Genomic DNA, 16,963 nt, shown 5'->3' on the forward strand with positions numbered 1-16,963 from the left:
CTCACTCTTTTGGTTTTGATTTTCTTTGGGAGCTACTAATATGCATTTTAAGATGTTTAGAGTAGATATACTTTATTATCCAAATCTTTTGAGAATCGTTCCAAATCAAAATGACATCAAATAACAACCATTAGTGTTACTATAGAATACCTCAGTCATATTCTCTTGAGGATAGACAAGGTTTTTCTTTTGGTGGGGGTTGGTTTATTCCAGACAAAACTTCCATTAAGAATACTAAGGCCCATGACTCTACAGAATATATGACTCTTCCTGTGACCTCATTAGACTAAAATGAAAGAGAAGTACAACTTTCTGTCCTAATAAAATCCCAGAATGTAATACAGAGATATCTCCCAAACACAAGCAGATGTAGGAATTCATGGCTGTATTTTCAGGTAATGCAAAATGATGGGACTCAGTTGAGGCTTCTGGGGTCTGATAAAAAATTATTCTGCTTTACTAACTTCAATTGCAATATGTACGTTTCTTGCTGAAGATCTTGCCCAGTGAGTTATTGCAGAGAAGCAGCTTGTTAGTGTAGTGGCTGTTTGGAAATACTGGAGAGGAGAAAACATGAAAAGCCTTTAAAGATCTTCTCAGATAATGCAGAATGCACAATGCTCTGGCAAACCATGTTACAACACCTGGGAAGGAAATGTGTGTAAGAAGAATAGTAAAACAAGCCTTTTTTGATGTATGTGTTTTAACTGTGTGTAACTGCTGCTCTTGTCTTTGGGAAAGGAACTCAACTGACTGTGGAGCCAAGTAGGTGTCCTTTATGCATTATCCTTTTCTGAGTTGTTATTGTTTGAATTTTGCCTTTTTTTCCTGCCGATGAATGTCTGATTTCTGTGGGGTGTCTGGTTGCTGTAGGTGTGGACAAGAGTGTAGTTTTGACTGATTTATCAGCAGAGCTGACCCCTGAAGTTGTGGCAGAGCACGATTTGGCTTTCACCTCAGTTCCTTACCACTTTAGGGTGATGGGGAAAGAGTGTAAAATCAGAGCTCCTTGATCAAACTTTGGTGAAGTGTCCTCTGATGCACAAGATGTTTGATATGAGAGATCCCTTGACCAGACTGCAAGGCAGACACCATGCAAAATTAACCCCCTGATGCTCCTCTCTAGCAAAGAGACCCACCAGGATGCTCCTGTCAAATTAAACATGTGAATCTCTTTTAGTATGTCTGACAGCCTTTCATAAGCTAAGCCTTTCTGGCAAGGAAGGGTGATAGAGGATTCCTTTCAGTTACATGTTTTTACTATAATTCAAATTACTAATCTGAATAAAGTCCTGACATTGGTTTGTGAAGTCATCCTGGATTCTCCAAATATGGCCTGACCTGAAGGAAAAGATATTTTGTGTAAAAAAAGCCCCATGGTATCACAATGATTTTTTGGTTACAAAATTCTTTTGAGACCAACTGTTACCATAAAAGACAGCTCCTGGAAGTAAAGCAATCTTATTTCATTACTTGTATGTCTTCTAAGAAATTCCCAGAGAAGGCTTCTGCTATACCATTGAAATTCAGTCTGTTTTAGTTGTCAACCTCTTGCCATTCATGTATTTCCAGGGGAATTCAACTCTAAAATTCTTTCAAAACTGAAAAAATACATCTAACATTTCAGAGTAACCAAATTTCTGACGGATCAGAGCAACCATCTCAAATCCTGTGAAAAGTTGTCAGCATCTTTTAGATTCTGTCTAAACTCTCGTTTTCGTGTCTCGATGTTTGTTGGTATTTTATTGCTAAAGGACCACCACTGAAGGTTATTACACCACTCGAAGGAATATTGTAAGATTTGTCCATGAGCATCATGTTTGTAGGTCCCAGGATATTCTTTCTCTCCAATCAGTTTATTAAACAAACTCTGCATTACACTTCCCCCTGCTCCGGAGCCGTGGGTCTGACGACACGGCACAGCACAGGGGTGAGAATGGCCACACTTTCTGGAACAGGCACAAGAGTTGTTGAACCAAGGACCAATCCTGTTCTCTCCTCATCGCCTGCAGCCTGGTTGGAATGTCTTACACCTTGTGCAATGTCTAGGGGGGGAAACCTCCCCCACAATGAAAGTTCTTGGCCTTGTCAGGAACTTCTGGAGCAGAACTAGTGAGTGACATCGCTGCCCATGGCAGGGGCTGGAACCAGATGGCCTTTAGGGTCCCTTCCAACCCAACCCATTCTGTGATTCTGTGATTCTGTGATTCTGTGTGGAGGTATACAATTCACAGACTTTCGATTGCTTCTCTCCTACTTTCCCATCTTACAGACAGAAGTCCTTCTTGCACCTGAGCATTTGTTATGGAAAAGCTCAGCCTTGTCCCCCCCTGCAGCAGCAGGACTTCATTTCTGCAAGTAACGTCACTCAGAGGGGGAACCTTGCACAGCAGTGAGGCAACAAACTGACCTCTGCTCTCCCTGCCACTCCTGCTGTGGTTGCACCTTTCAACCACAACAGGAGATTTGGGGAGGGGAGGGAGAGTAAAGGGAAAAACATTTATTCCCTCATGTCTCACGAATATGCAAGGCAGTCCTCATAGAGTTGACATTGTTTGGAATTAAATTGTTGAGAAAGCAGAATAATTGGACTCTTGGAGTGACATGCACAAAAGTTCCCTTCTCCTTTGCAGGTCCTTAATTTATAAAATGAAGAATTCACTTACAGGCACCAGCTTTGGCAAAAGGAAGCTGAGATCCTGTGGAATTAAATCTCCTATAAAATACCTGCTCTCATACACCCTTTCTGTCTCTAATTTGATCTTTTGGAAGCAACAGCAACAAGTAATGGCAAAAAAAAAAGGCAGTTGGTCATTGATAATGCTACAAATCAGTCCCAGGTGGTGTGTCTATTAATTTTCATGACTTAGCTCTCAGGCAGGCTTGCAGTAAAATCCATCATGCCCAAACCATACTTTTTTTTACAGGCAGTCCAAAACATTCTGTCCCACAAGTCATTGTGATAAAATCAAAGAAACTGGAAGAAGGAGGCAGCACTGGGAAAGCAGCTTGTTTGGCAAGGAATTTGAGTACAAAGAACATCAGCTTGGAGATGTCCTCTGATGAGGTCGTGTATGAACAGAGCACACCCATTCTGGCATCAGAGGGGCTGTACAGTGCTATGAAGGTGGTCAGTGTGACAAAAGACACAGAGGTGACCTGCAAGGCCCATTTGGACATTGGCACCATTACAGCATTGTCAGGTACAACTTGGGGGCACAGCTGGAACATATTTGTGGAGACAGTGTCTTGTGGTGCTGCTCTTCCCTGATAGTCTGCACTGCCCAGGGTGGGCAGCAGAAACAAGAGAGACAGTTGGTACTTAAGCAGGGAAAGATGAAAGATGTTTAAAAGCATCTAAAAGAAATGGTCTCAACTGTTTAATAAATTGGAGAAACTTTTCTTTTGATGGGGGAGGAGAGAAGGCACAATCCATTTTTTTAAAAATGGGAGTTTATTTTATTTGCAGCAGCAAACCTCCTGGAGCACAACCTGAAACAGCCTTTCTAAAGCCAACAAAAAGTTAAACTGGGGGTGTGATTTGGTTTTGGTTTTTACTAAATCACTTTTTATATTTTGTGCGATTGTTTTTATCATCTTGAAGGTCATTCAAATAGGAAAACCGAAACAACCTAGAAATTCTTTTGTTTCCTGCAACTGCAGGGAGAAATTGTCTCCTCTGATTTATGTTGGAATTAGTGACTGATCATCTGAGCCCCAGACTCTACTTCCCACATGTCCCTATGGAAAGGGCCATAGGAATAGTTTTTTAATACTTTCTAAAAATTGGATATGGGTTAAAATGCCTTTTCTTTATCATTCTACAGAAAAGGAGGCTGAAGAACCAGTAACGAGGACCAGTAACAGGGTTTGCAACGGCACAGACACCTCTGCCCAAGGTTAGTGACCGAAACAGATTGTGAAGTTACATTGCTGGTTGGGGGATAAATGCATAGAAAGGTAATTTCTCAAGGGGAGAGGAGACAGATTATGACATATTTATCAAACACAAGCTGCTTTTTCAAGGTTGCTGCTGTAGGAACACACAAGCAACAGGAAGCAAAAAGCAATGGAGACAGACACCCTCCTCCCCTGGTGTTGCCATGTTCTCTGGCATCTCTTCCTCTGCTGCCGTTCCTTTCCCTGAAGCTATTACCTGTGGCTTTTTCCACTTTCTGCCAAGATCCCAACATCCAAACTTAGACCATGGTCTCTCTCCTCTTTTTGCTGTCCCTGAGCAGGTACCACAGTGCAGAGAGTGAACATGCTGTCTGTGGCTGTGCTGGGTTTGAGAGTCCTGCTGGCAAAAAGCATTGCCTTCAATACACTCATGAGTATCAAGTTGGTTCTTTTCTGAGGTAAGGAAGCACTCAGCTTGATTTGTAGAGATACTGGAAGCATGTGGCAGGAGTGACTGCCTGTCTGTGTGTACTTCTCTAACCCCACAGGTAACGACACCTATTCATCTGCTCCTGATTCCATTGAATAGCTCTTGCAGGTTTCTGGGGAAAAAAACAACGATGAGCAAAACCCACAAAAAGCACCTATACCAGGCCCCTCTCCAAAAAAAAACAAATAAGAGAAGCCCACCCTGCCTCCCACATGACAAAGGAAACAACACTTTTCTGTATCCAGAGCTCAGTTCCTGGTGGCTGGTTCCCAAATTTTCTTTGCCCGAGCAACTCAGGCATTGCCTGAAGAGCCTAAGAGGTACCTCCTTCACTACTTCAAGTGTCAGAGCACAAAGCCTGGAGAAAACTCCAGACAAATAAAGATTCAGAAGCAAGGATCCCAAAACACAAACCTGTGGGAGTAAAGAGAGGGGAGGCAGGGGGGATTTTCAAATTAAAGTGTCCAAAGAGGCACAAAAGATAGTCCAGCCTAAGTTTTGTAGTGTACCTGTCTTGATCGGACAGCTCTCAAACAGTGGTTTATTGCTCCAGTTGCATTAAATGTGGTTTAAAACACCCTTTGCTCTTCCAGACATGTGGAGTCAAGGCAAGAGGGACCTGAAGAACTGCAGGAAAGAACGTGAACCAGCAGCACAACGGGCTGGACAAGCAGTGTCACATCTGCTGACAGTGAGCACCCAGAACACAACACAGCCCCTTCCCCTTTAGACATTTGATGCTGTTCAATCCTGCCCAGCCAGTTCATTTAGATTTAAGAGTTGTAACTGCTTTTGCTATTTCTTTTTCTCTGTGCACTGAGGAGAGTGCATTTCTCCTCATCCTCCTGCTGAGTAGATCTCTCCACTGTTCTGGCATTTACACAGGAATGTCCAACAGGCCTCAATAGTTGTAGAAAAACCCAATCCTCACTATTGATACATATAGATATAGAGAGAGCTATATAACATTTTAAATCAGCTTTCACAGGCATGTTGTGTTACCGTCTGTAGAACTGGTGTGTTACTGCAGAGACAATTCAGGCACAATAGTTGCCATTTATAGCTTTGGTTTTTAGACAGCTTTATTAACAATAATTTCCTATCATGGCTGAGAAGTGATCCAATTCAAACAGATAATGTTCAACTATAGAAGCATTTCTTTCTTAAACCTGTATTTCTTCTGCAAAATGTATCCCACATGCATTTTAGTTTCCTGTAATAGTGATGAAAATAAAATTTTCCTTGACCAAAATGCTGTGGTTTGTTCTGTGCTTTTTCTTATGATTTTGGGATGGACGTTGCTGGAACCCAACTGTCCTAATGACCACTGAGATTAGAAATACAGCTTTGATAACCCAGATTTCCTGTTGGCTGGATTTGTCTTTTCTAGACTTTGTGCAGGGAAGTATCTCTTGGGCCATTCAGAAGCTTCAATTAAGAGATAGCTTGCTGAAAGCATGAGGGAGGGAGACACACAGAGCAGAAGAGAAGAAAACATGCTGTTTTTTTCCACTCAGTGATATGAGGAAGAGGCCAACAGGAAATAATATGTGGAGGTTTGATGAGGTGATAGTTTCCACAGCAACTTGGTTATGAACTAATAGACCCCACCACACACATGCCCCAGCCCACCTTTTTGTCACAAGCAAGGGCCAGGATGTTGTGGCCAACATTTCTGACTCAGTTGCACCGTGCAAGATTAACCCTCCCCTTGTTTGGAAAAACAAGTTCACCACATCCTGGAGGAGAAATAAGGCTTTTCTCATACTGGCTGAGTTACTGCTGGCTTCAAGACAGGCTCTGCAGAGAACGTTGCAAGGTCTGCTTCATTAAGCTTTGTCAGGTTGTCCCTCAGACCCTGCAGACCCCTGGAGGAAGACCCTCACCCTATGCAGAAGAGAAGTGAAATTTGCCTGGCAAATCCAAATCCAGTAAAATGCTTGTTTAGTGCATCCTACCACCATAATGTAAATCAGGGGGAGTCGCTCACTAGTATTTTTATCCTGATTTTCTGATGACACTCTGAACGTTTTCATCTTACACTCCACACCTTTTCTCAATCTCTCAGGCAGATTTAACTTTTAAGAACACTCCCTTAGAGAAAAATGGTGTAATCAGGTGGACAGGAGGGAAAGGTCAGTGATTGAGTGCTGTTATAATCTTTTACATAAACTGTTGATCAAGTCTGGGACTAGGAATGGTTCGATCCACACCTCCCCTGAGAGGCACTTGAGAAAACAAGGGGGTCCTTTCTGTACCTTGTGACTCAGTGGGATGGTCTCTCTCTAACAACTCTACCTTCTTTTTGCTCCCCCCAGTCTCTGCAGAAATCATTCTAAATTAATTCTAATTCGATGTTCCTGTGTATGTTTAATAAATAGAGTGACCATTGCTGTTGGACTTTGCTGAGCTTTTGCAAATTTCTATTAAACCTGCTTTTGCTGACATCTTTGACAGTGAGTGTTTAATCGACCTCAGCCACTCATTTCATGAGAAGCCTCCTGATTGCCTCCCACTGAGCAGTGGCTTTTCACTTTACGTTTGCATACATAGTTGAATTACAGGACATAGATCTTAAGAAAACAGGAGAATAGAATTGTTTCCAGAAGAAACCCCATAATAGGGAGCTTTTGTACAGTCCAATAGTAAGATTGTGTTAGTGTGACTAATTCCACAGAAGAGGACAGAGTCTGCAGCTCTCCCAGCTCATATGATCTAAGGAAAGCTTTTGTAGAGAAATTGTGCTCCACAGTAAAATGTTAAACCAGCACCTTTGCATTTGGAATTATCCCAAAATCGGAAAAAACCAAATTGTCCAGTGAGAAATCCAGAGATACCAGAAAAATGGAGGACGATTCTAAGCTGAACTCTTTGGTACAATACCTTTTAACAGTACTATCTATATTCTCCTTGAGATTTAATTGTGTCCATATTTGATTGTGTTCAGAGAGCCTTTGAATATCTCCAGAGGTGGAACCACTGTCCCTGGAGATATTTAAAAGCCACCTGGACATGGTCCTCGAGAAACAGCTCCAGATAGTCCTGCCTGAGCAGGGGAGACCAGATGACCCCCAGAGGTCCCTTCCAACCTCAATCATTCTGTATTTCTGTGATATCTTCCTCATACGAAGAATGTTTGCCTAGGAATTTCAAAGAAGAAAGTCTAGTTTAAAAGTATAATTATTAGGACCATTAGTTATTCAAAGGTATTGATGCCTTTAGCCCCTATTAGTTTTTTTATTTTTCTAATTTTTGCAAGCTTTATAAGTTTTATGAGTAGTAGAAGTAGATTTTAAAAGCAGCAGCCCTCATTCCCTTACCCTGTAGCACAGGGTAAGTAGTTTACACATTCCTTAACTCTCTTACCCCATTCCATGCACCCCATATCAATCCGACCCCCGAATCCAGTAGAAATGTTTAGTCTCTTGTCAAGGCAAGGCCTAGACTGTTTAGAGAACACTCACATCTAGGCCTGAACAACAGAACAGAGTCAAGAACTAGGTGACTGTGCACTCTTTGTGCTCTGAGGATGATGAGAATGATGAAGAGGTGGTCCCAAAGGCCCCCAGACCCAATTCTCCGGGGGTGGACTTGGGGCAGACCAGAGCAAAGGCTACAGGGTGGACACACTTGGGATTGGACGGATTGTATTATAAAATGTGATATCTCAGGCACAGTCAGCGTGCGTCTTGTAACATCTATTGCCTTGGCACAAATTAAAACCCTTTCCTTATCTCACCCTCAATTAACTACTCCTGAGTTATTTTTTAGCATCAACATTTTACGGCATCAGTATAAATGAGCATTTTTATAGCACAGAAAATGATTCTAAAATCACTAGTGATGATTGTGCTTTGACCTTTCCCTCCTGTCCCTCTGATTACACCATTTTTGTCTAAGGGAGTATTCTTCACATTAAATACTGGCCTAGGAGCTAAAAAATTCCTCCCAAGACTGTTATTGTTTTCATAGAATGGTTTGTGTTGGAAGGGACCCTAAAGCTCATCTCAATCCACCCCCTGCCATGAGCAGGGACACCTCCCACTAGCCCAGGTTGCTCCAAGCCCCATCCAACCTGGCCTTGGACACCTCCAGGGATGGGGCAGCCACAGCTTCTCTGGGCAACCTGTGCCAGGGCCTCACCAGTTCAGGATAAGAAAAACCTTCAGAGATTCATTCCCCCAAGCCAAAGCTCTCTCTCCACCCAGTGTTAGAGCCAACAGCTGATGTGAACATATGGCTCAGTATGCAGGTGCTCACATCCAGGCTGCAGAGTCTGTGGACTTCCATTTTCTCAATGCTCCTGGCCCTTCCCAATGATGCATCCCTGTCCATTCTCACCCCTGGCCCCAAGGATCTGTTAGCCAGATCTGGGTCATGCTGAGTCACACAACAAATGTGCCTTGTGGGTGAGGAAATTTTTATCTTCGTAGGTAAAGGTCACATGTGTGTCAGACAAGGGGCTCACATGCCTGGAAGCTGTTCATTGTGAGCATCTCCTCACCTCTTCTGTGCAACTCCTGTTGTCTTGTGGGGCCTTGTTTGTTTGAAGTTTCTGATTCACACCCTTTCTCCTTTTAATACAGCCCTAAGAAACTCGAGTCATAAAAGATGTTCTTCTGATCCAGACCAGTCAGCAGCAGGCCTGTAACCCCCAAAGCTATAACTGAAGTTACATTTATTACAGTGAATAAGACAAAGTGCATGGGCTCTCAGACGGATTGAAAAGTATTTGAGAAGGATCCCATTACTTTATTATCAAAATTATTACCCAAGAAATAAGACACAACAAAAGCACAGACAGTGTTTGTGTCTGCTCTGGCATCTTGGGAGAGGGCTCACCTGCAGAAGAGTTATTCCTCCTTCTGTGTACCTTGGCGATCCAAGATGTTCAACTCTAAGAGGTGCAAAAGAGAGACCTTAAAAAGCCCTCAAGGTCTGATGTAAAGTGGCAGTTAAACTTTTTGATAGTTTTAAGTTCAGGATCCCTTGCATCCTCAGGGAGTTCAGCATCAGATTCAGTGCCAAAACTTTGGAGAATACTTGGTCCAACATGTTCAATAATTCAGTTTTTTCAAAGGATTCCAAGTGAGTCAGATGATTTAGGGGTGAGAGCTAACACACCATTCCCTACTAAGTACATGGAAGAAAGTATGGCATTTTTTACTATCACAAACATTAATTGCTTGATTTTTTTCTCAGTATTTCTACATCTTACTACATCAGCTGCAATACAATCCCAGTTTGGAAAAAGAGCATAAGGAACCAATTTCACCATCAGCACTTTTATTTACACAAAATGCCAATATTTACAATATTTAATCAACTTACATCATATAACAGCTTTTTGTAAATCTAAGTGATTTGGTTGCATGTTTCAAATGGTTGTATGGGCTTGTATTGTGTTTTTTGTTTTATTTCAGAGTCTCTCATGTTTGTCTAGGCATCACCATGGTTATTTCTCTGCTAGGTTTATGTTAACTGTAGAATAACTTCTACGTCCAGCTCTTCAGAAAACTAACTTGCATTTCTGTGGAAGAGTTCACTAACAGGATGATGATGATGTCTAGCGTTCAACTGAAAATCTAAACTACTCTGCTAACTCCTGAAAATCTCTTCACCTGGATGCTACTGAAAGAGAACACTGGGTTTTAGAAAAGTTGAGCTGGTTAACATTTCTTTGCCAATGGTTCTTTAAGTGTTGTTCAATTTGGTCACCATGAGGAAATCTGAGATTTGTGGGTTTGCTTGGTATTTTGTCATGATGGTTCTGCTCTAATCTGTTTTGCTTTTTGGTTTATTTTTTTTCATTGTTTTCTTACTTTAACTTAGTGAGGTCCATATATTGTGCTCAGCCATCGTTTTACCTCTCTGTAGTCCTCGGGTCTCATCCTGGATCAGGGAGGCTTCAGACCCTTTTGAACTGTGTGAAGCATTAAATCCCCATTGCAAATGGTGTCTTAACCCAGTTTAAGTCTACAGTTCTTTTCTGAGGGCCACAGAGCCCCAGGACATTCTCTGGCAAAAGTTTGCAGCTTCTTGTAGGCAAAGGTTCCACTTTCACCTTTCTCCTGGGGATCTGCTGCCTGTCACTTTGACAGCTTCTCCTCCAGCTGGGAATGTTTCTCAGAAGCCCTTATCCTTCAGGGCTGCTGTGGGCAGAGTGGGAATGCAAAGAGGTCCTGGAGCCCAGTAGGACTCAGAAAGTGCAACATCTGCATTTCTATGGACTGGAGACACCTGCAGTTGATCAGACACAAGAGCTTCACTCATCACTGACAGAAAGCAAATTCTGGCTTGGGAAAATCAAGGTGTTGCCTTTCATTTTTCAGCCTCTTCTGGTTTTACGGAGGCTGAGACTGCTGCAGCCACCATGAACTTTAAGACGACTCTCAAAACACCTCCAGACACCTTCTCAGCCCTTTTGCTGCCAGCAGGTCATGGCACAGTATGTTTTGTGGCTTCTCATTTTAAAAAGGCACATGCCACCCACAATGTGACCTTAAATAAAACCTTTTAAGTACTTTTTAGGCAAATTTTCACCTCTGGGGCATCAAGTTTGATCTTACTCCCGTCTGACGGGCCTCACCCGTAGAGTGTAGTATCTAAGATCTGTCCTGCTGAGCAAGTCAAAACGGTGAGAGCTCTCTCCTGTGGTAGAGAACATTAAAAGCACCTGAAAGAATAAACATCTTTCCAAGAGGTTAAATGGAAAAGCATCACAAAGAACAAGGAAATCTGAATAGCAGGGAGAATATTTTGCATTTTCCCTCATATTTTTATTCATGTATGGGGATAGGAGTGTTTTTGCTTCCGGTCTACATATTTCTTGCTTCTGCAGAAATGTGTGGGAATGCCCCAAGCAAGATTCACTATCTGAAAGGTTTAAGTGCCCAAACACAAAGGATGGTGAAGCTTCATAGGCAGAAAGGCTCTGGCAGCACCAGGCAGGACTCCCAGACTCATTCCTGAGCATATTGGCTCAACTGGATGAACATCTCCCCTTTCCAGCTCAGCCCCTGAACACACATACAGTCTTACCTTTGCAGGAAGCCTTGGGGTTTTTTTCATGTGATGCCCCACAGTCTTGTAGGGCCAGAATTCCTCCCCCTCAAGTCTTTAGCTGCTTCTGTGCCCAGCACAGCGCCCTGACCTGGGGTTTTTTTAGTTCTCTCTTTCAGAGGAGAGCAGGAAAGTTTGCTGCCAGGTGCTGTTAAAATGGGTCTGGCTGTGACGTGGCTCGTGCTGCTCATTTCTTTCTGCTGTGAACCCGGCTGTGTGTCAGAGCTCTGTCTGTGACCATCACTGTCTGTCCAGGATCCCCTGGGTAGGGCCTGCCTTTGGAAAGAGTAGTGTACCTATATTTGAAAGGATACTCAAAGCAAACCTCAAAAATTCTGTGAGTTTTAGTCTGGTAAAAGCAACTAAAGTATATGGAATTAGGTGGAAAAATATCCCACCCTTTTTTTTTTTCTTAAATCAAATGTCGTCAGAATACTCTTTTCAATTTAAACTTTATAGTTGAGATGGTAAGCAAGATTTTATTCCACTTTCTCTTTAGAGATGTTTTTATAAGATGATAAACTTACTGTTTTATTCTTTTTAATTTAAACAATATCAAACTCCATGAGAATGGTAAATACTAAATACCTTTTTATATTGCTGAATTCTTCTGTTGTCTTACACAGCACTAAAAATACAAGGTGAAATTAATATTTCTGCATTTGCTTGTAATAATTTGACCTGCCTCTTCTGTTTCCCCAAAATACCGAGGAGTTCCTGATAAAATTACATCTATTGATGGAAACTGATTCTTTATCTGATCTCTCCTGCTACCTGCTGGTCAAAGTGTTTATTGTTCTCATAATATTTTTGATTTAATGAAATCCAGTAAGTAGGGCAAACAGAAGAAAAAAAACCAAAGCCAAAACCAAAAAAGCCAGCCAATCACCCAACCAAAAAAAAACCCCAAACCCCCAGTAAATGTTGTGTCTGCACATGCCACAAATCAAACTGCTTTGCTCTTCACATGCATTTTTGCCTTGCCAGCAGGTGCAGTTGGAAACTCTTGCTGTGTAATACAGAGGCTTTAGAAAGTGGAGGCCCAGGGAGCTGAAAGAAGATGAATAACTGCTGTGAGATTCAGAGAAGCTTAATTTAAAGATACAAACTAAAGCAGGTGCAGAGCTGTGAGTGATTTGTACCAGAAGAAATGAAGTAGAACGTGGGGAGCACTTGCAGCATTACTTTCACTAGTTATTAGTATTTCTAAAGGAGCTTTAAACTGTATGTTATTCAAGAAACTTGGTGGTCAGAGTGTCCTTGGCTGGAGGAAAGATGCCTTGCTGGGATTAAGGATATGTCTGTGCCCCAAAAAGCCATTATGTCTCAGTCAGGTCTCCCAAAGGTGGGGATGTCTTGCTAACCAAGGAGCAAGTCTGAACCAGCAAGGAACACAGCACAAGCCTTCGGGCTTCAGGCACTGAAGAGGCTGATAAGAAGATGAGGGAATGCAAGTGCCAGAGTGGCTGGTGCCCTGGGATCAGGGAATTGTGGGAAGCTGTTCCGTGCAGGAAGGCTGTCCTGGGGAGGTTCCAGTCCTTTGAGCTGTGTAGTGTCTGAGGAGGGGGTTTCTCACTGGGGTTTCTCACATCAAATTCTACCCATGGACCTGGCTCTTTCTGCACACAGGTAAGTCTGTCTGCATGGCACAAACCTATGGATATAATACTTCTGGAATTTCATCCAGCTGGGAATTCAGAGTGCCATACAGTGGAGTCCTTCTCTCCTTTAGGCATCACAGTCCTCAGGGAGTGCTTTGAAGAGGTGTGATGGGGTCCATGGTACAGGCAATCAAGGGGAAGGTGGGTGTAAAATAACTTATCCTATGGTGTCTACTCTGTGAAACAGGAGAGAGAAATTAAATTCCTTAAGAATTCTTCTGTACCAAAATGCTGCAGGGACTTGGAGGAAGATGGAATGACTTAAAGAGACAGAACTGATCTGGTTTTGTTTTAAATGAATATAAAATTTTCTATCTATTTTATACAAATATATAAAATGTTCCAATGATATGTTACAGTAGCATCAGTGAGAGAGTTTCCATTGTTGAACAAGTTTGTGTATTTAGAACTCTGGCTGAGAGGTTTAAAACTGTTTAGTCACGTGATCTGCTGCTTTCCAGCTTGTAATGAACCAAGCAGTTTTTCCTCCCTCATCTCAGCCAGCTTTTAGCAGAAAATCTTCTACTCTAGAAGGAATTGCACATACAGAGCAGCTTGGAAAGCTAGTGAGTTTGTATAGAAATCATTTCTGCATGGGCAGGCACAAAGGTTTCCTATCATTGAACTTATAATTTGAACATTAGAATTCCTCTCTTCTTCCCTCTCTCCCTTCCTTTCCTTCCTTCCCTCCTGCCTTTCCTCCTTCCTCACTCTGCTGTACAGTAATTTTGGAAATGGCACTCAAAAAACAATTCCAAATGCCAATTGTGCTATGGTGACCTACAGAGAAAAACTCAGCTGGACATGGGAAGAAGGGATTGTTTTGTGAAGTACTGTGACACTGTGATGCTGGGAGCGACTTCTGTGCAGGAACCACAGAGACTCTTCAATTTAGCCACTGTCACAGAGTAAAGACACAAGCCCTGCTGTACTTGCCATCTAGAAGAAAATATCATTAGCTGTTTTCTGTTGACTTCAAGTAAAGGCACTTGAGAATTGGCTGGAATGGGAGTTGGTGGACTAAGTTGTTTCAAAAGGGATGCCCAGATTTTTTTTCATCTGGTCTTGAAAATCCATTCAAAATGTTTTCCTTCTCTATGGAGTGGGACATAGAAAGAAAGATTACATTCTGGGGAAAAGTAAAAATTTGAAAAAATGTTCTTTTTGCTCTAAGGAAAATCTGCACATATTTACCGATTGTAGAAACTATTACAGAATTATTGATTTCATCAAATCAAATGAAATTACTTGATTTCTTCAAATCAGTGTTACCATACAGAGAAATGTTTTTATTGGCTGGTTTTAGAGGTGCTGATCTGCTTAATGGATTTTTCATGGCTTTGAATATTTAATTCCTGTGTGTAGTTATCAGGTTCCTTTAAAATAAACATTACCGACACTTCTATGTGATAAGGAATAGTTAAAAATCCTAATGTGCCATGGAAACACGAAATTTCAGGAGGGGATGGAGGTGGCATTTTTGTAAAGGGCTGAGCTGCTGTGGGCGCGTTCATTGAGACGCTCAAGTTTGTGTCTGGATTTCAGCTGGAGGTGGTTTCAGGTGAGCTGCTCCTGTTTAGCTGCAGGAATATGAAGATGCTATTCCCAAGGGCCTTGCTCCCATTTACAATTCCAAAATCAGGGGGGAAATGTTTTTTTGAAGAACAAATTCCTTCCCTGCCAACTATAGTAGCCAGTGTGGGGAAGTAAAAGGCAGATAATCAGTAGAATCCTGCTTACAGTGGTTGCTTTCAAAGCTATCGTCTAATATAGAAATGAAGCAGCTCCACAGAGGTTCCTTTCACAGCAGAAAGTGCAGTCAGGTAAGAAAAATTGGGAAAAACCACTGCAAATGAATGGAAATGAGCAAATTAGATCACATTATTCCCTGTGCATTTAAATGAACTTGATGCAGACAGATGGCAAATTTAATTTTAATTTAATGTTATTTTAATTAATTTATTTTAATTATATGTAATGTTTAAATTAAAGTTTAAATTTATTTTTTATTTTAATTTCTTAAATTTGATTTTAATTCAAGTTCATTTAACTTTTGAAGGCCAGGAGCAGTTGAGATCCTTGCCACTAAATCGTGTCTTTTCAGTTTGATGTCATTCTGCAGATTAAGACCTGTTTTCTGACTGGACAAACTGGTTGTGGTTGCCAGTCCAGTGTTACATGAGAAAGAGGTTGGAAGCTTCTGCCTGTTCAGAGACAGAAGCACCACGTAGGGTGGTTTGTCTCTGTGGAAGCATTTGAAGTTATATTTGAGAAAGGAAAATTGGGATTTAAAATCCTGCAATGCTTCTTTTCTGTACAACAGCAGTTTCAAAAAAAATATGAAAAAAACCTAGAACTACTGCAGGAGATGAAAAAATAAAATAAGGAGATGTTTCAGTCTCCTCCTCTTACTTTTTTTTTTTTTTTTTTTAACTCCAATTAGGGTTTTTTACAAAGATTTCTATAGTACTGAAAACACTTGGGGCAAATACCAACTGACTTTTTGTCAAGGGGATATATCTGACACTAAATCCCACTCACCATAGGAACTTCCGGGCTTTTTTCCCCCTGTTTTGGTTTGTTTTTTTTTTTCTAAAAGAGGGGTTATTTCTTCTTAAATATGAGAAATACACAGACTGCAATAAGCTCAATTACTTCCAAGTAAATCCGAATGGGGAAAACAGCTCCATGAGCTCTCTTGGTTTACAGCTAAACTAGGCAGACAGGAGCAAATCAGTTCTTGTTCTCAGTAAATCATCAGCAATAATCCAGTGTCCCGTGAAGTCCAAGAGAACAATTCACTCTGCTTTGAACATACTTCAGTGCTTTATCTCTCACCAGTCATATCTTGCAGAGGAGTAAATCCTTAAGGGTTCATCATCCTTTTGGTGCTGTTTGAGGGATGGGGGACACTTGGATGAGGAGTTCAGACAGTTTTGCTGTGAGGTGCCTCATGCTGCAGGTTGGTGCAAGCTGGGACAAGATAAGCACTATAACTGAGGTGGATGGACCAAGTGCTGTAGGAAAATTTCTGCTGTGTTATGCTTTTTATTATTCATTTTCATGCTCACAGTTAATTATTCTGACTTCTACAGTTGCTGTTATCACAGAAGGATGGAACTACAATCTCCTCTGTGATAGACACGAGCTGGGCTGGTGAGAGAGGATCCCATAGCTCTGGGATTCATGTAGGGAGTTGTCAGGATAATTTTTTCAAGCATTTCAATCATAGAATGGTTTGGGTTGGATGGGACCTTAAAGATCACCTCATTCAAACCGCCCTGCTATGGGCAGGACACCTTCCTCTAGAGCAGGTTGCTCACTCAGACTTTTGATCTAGAAAGCTTGAGAATAAACACCCTGAGAATGTTGTCAATACACATCAAAGTTTAAAAACTCCTTTGAGTCAAAAGCTGCTGCCAGCAGTTTTGGTAAAGCTCTTTGTCACAGTGAACCTCCGGAGGCACCTACGAAAAGCTGACTTTTGGAAAAGGAACAAGGCTGTCTGTTCATCCAAGTAAGTGCCAGAAACACATGTCACAAAAACTGGGTTTGATGATACTGAGATGAGCTTTGGCCCATCCCTGGAAGTGTTCAAGGCCAGGCTGGATGTGGCTCTGGGAAACCTGGACTAGTAGAAGGTGTCCCTGCCCATGGCAGGGGGTTGGAACTGAATAATCTTTAAGGTCCATTCCAACCCAAACCATTCTCTGATTCTATGGTTCAGGGATTTAAAGATAATTTTCCACTTAATGACAAGCTTTCCAACTACCAACAGTCAGTGGATGTGCCACCTTTCAGATAAAGAATAAGTGAATATTCATCTTGAAATTGTCAGACGTGTGAGTTT

At 41.7% G+C, this 16,963-nt stretch overlaps 1 gene segment (V, D, J or C); it reads left to right on the top strand.

Moving 5' to 3' along the window:
- Positions 1-723: 723 nt before the first annotated feature.
- On the top strand, positions 724-5,642 carry LOC108509699. The segment is given in 5 exon segments: positions 724-765; positions 2,928-3,203; positions 3,828-3,899; positions 4,242-4,358; positions 4,984-5,642. Coding segments are annotated over 3 exon segments (339 nt in total).
- Positions 5,643-16,963: the final 11,321 nt, after the last annotated feature.

Source organism: Lepidothrix coronata, unplaced genomic scaffold (genome assembly GCF_001604755.1).
Source record: "Lepidothrix coronata isolate B3197 unplaced genomic scaffold, Lepidothrix_coronata-1.0 Scaffold390, whole genome shotgun sequence".
Taxonomy (NCBI): Eukaryota; Metazoa; Chordata; class Aves; order Passeriformes; family Pipridae; genus Lepidothrix; species Lepidothrix coronata.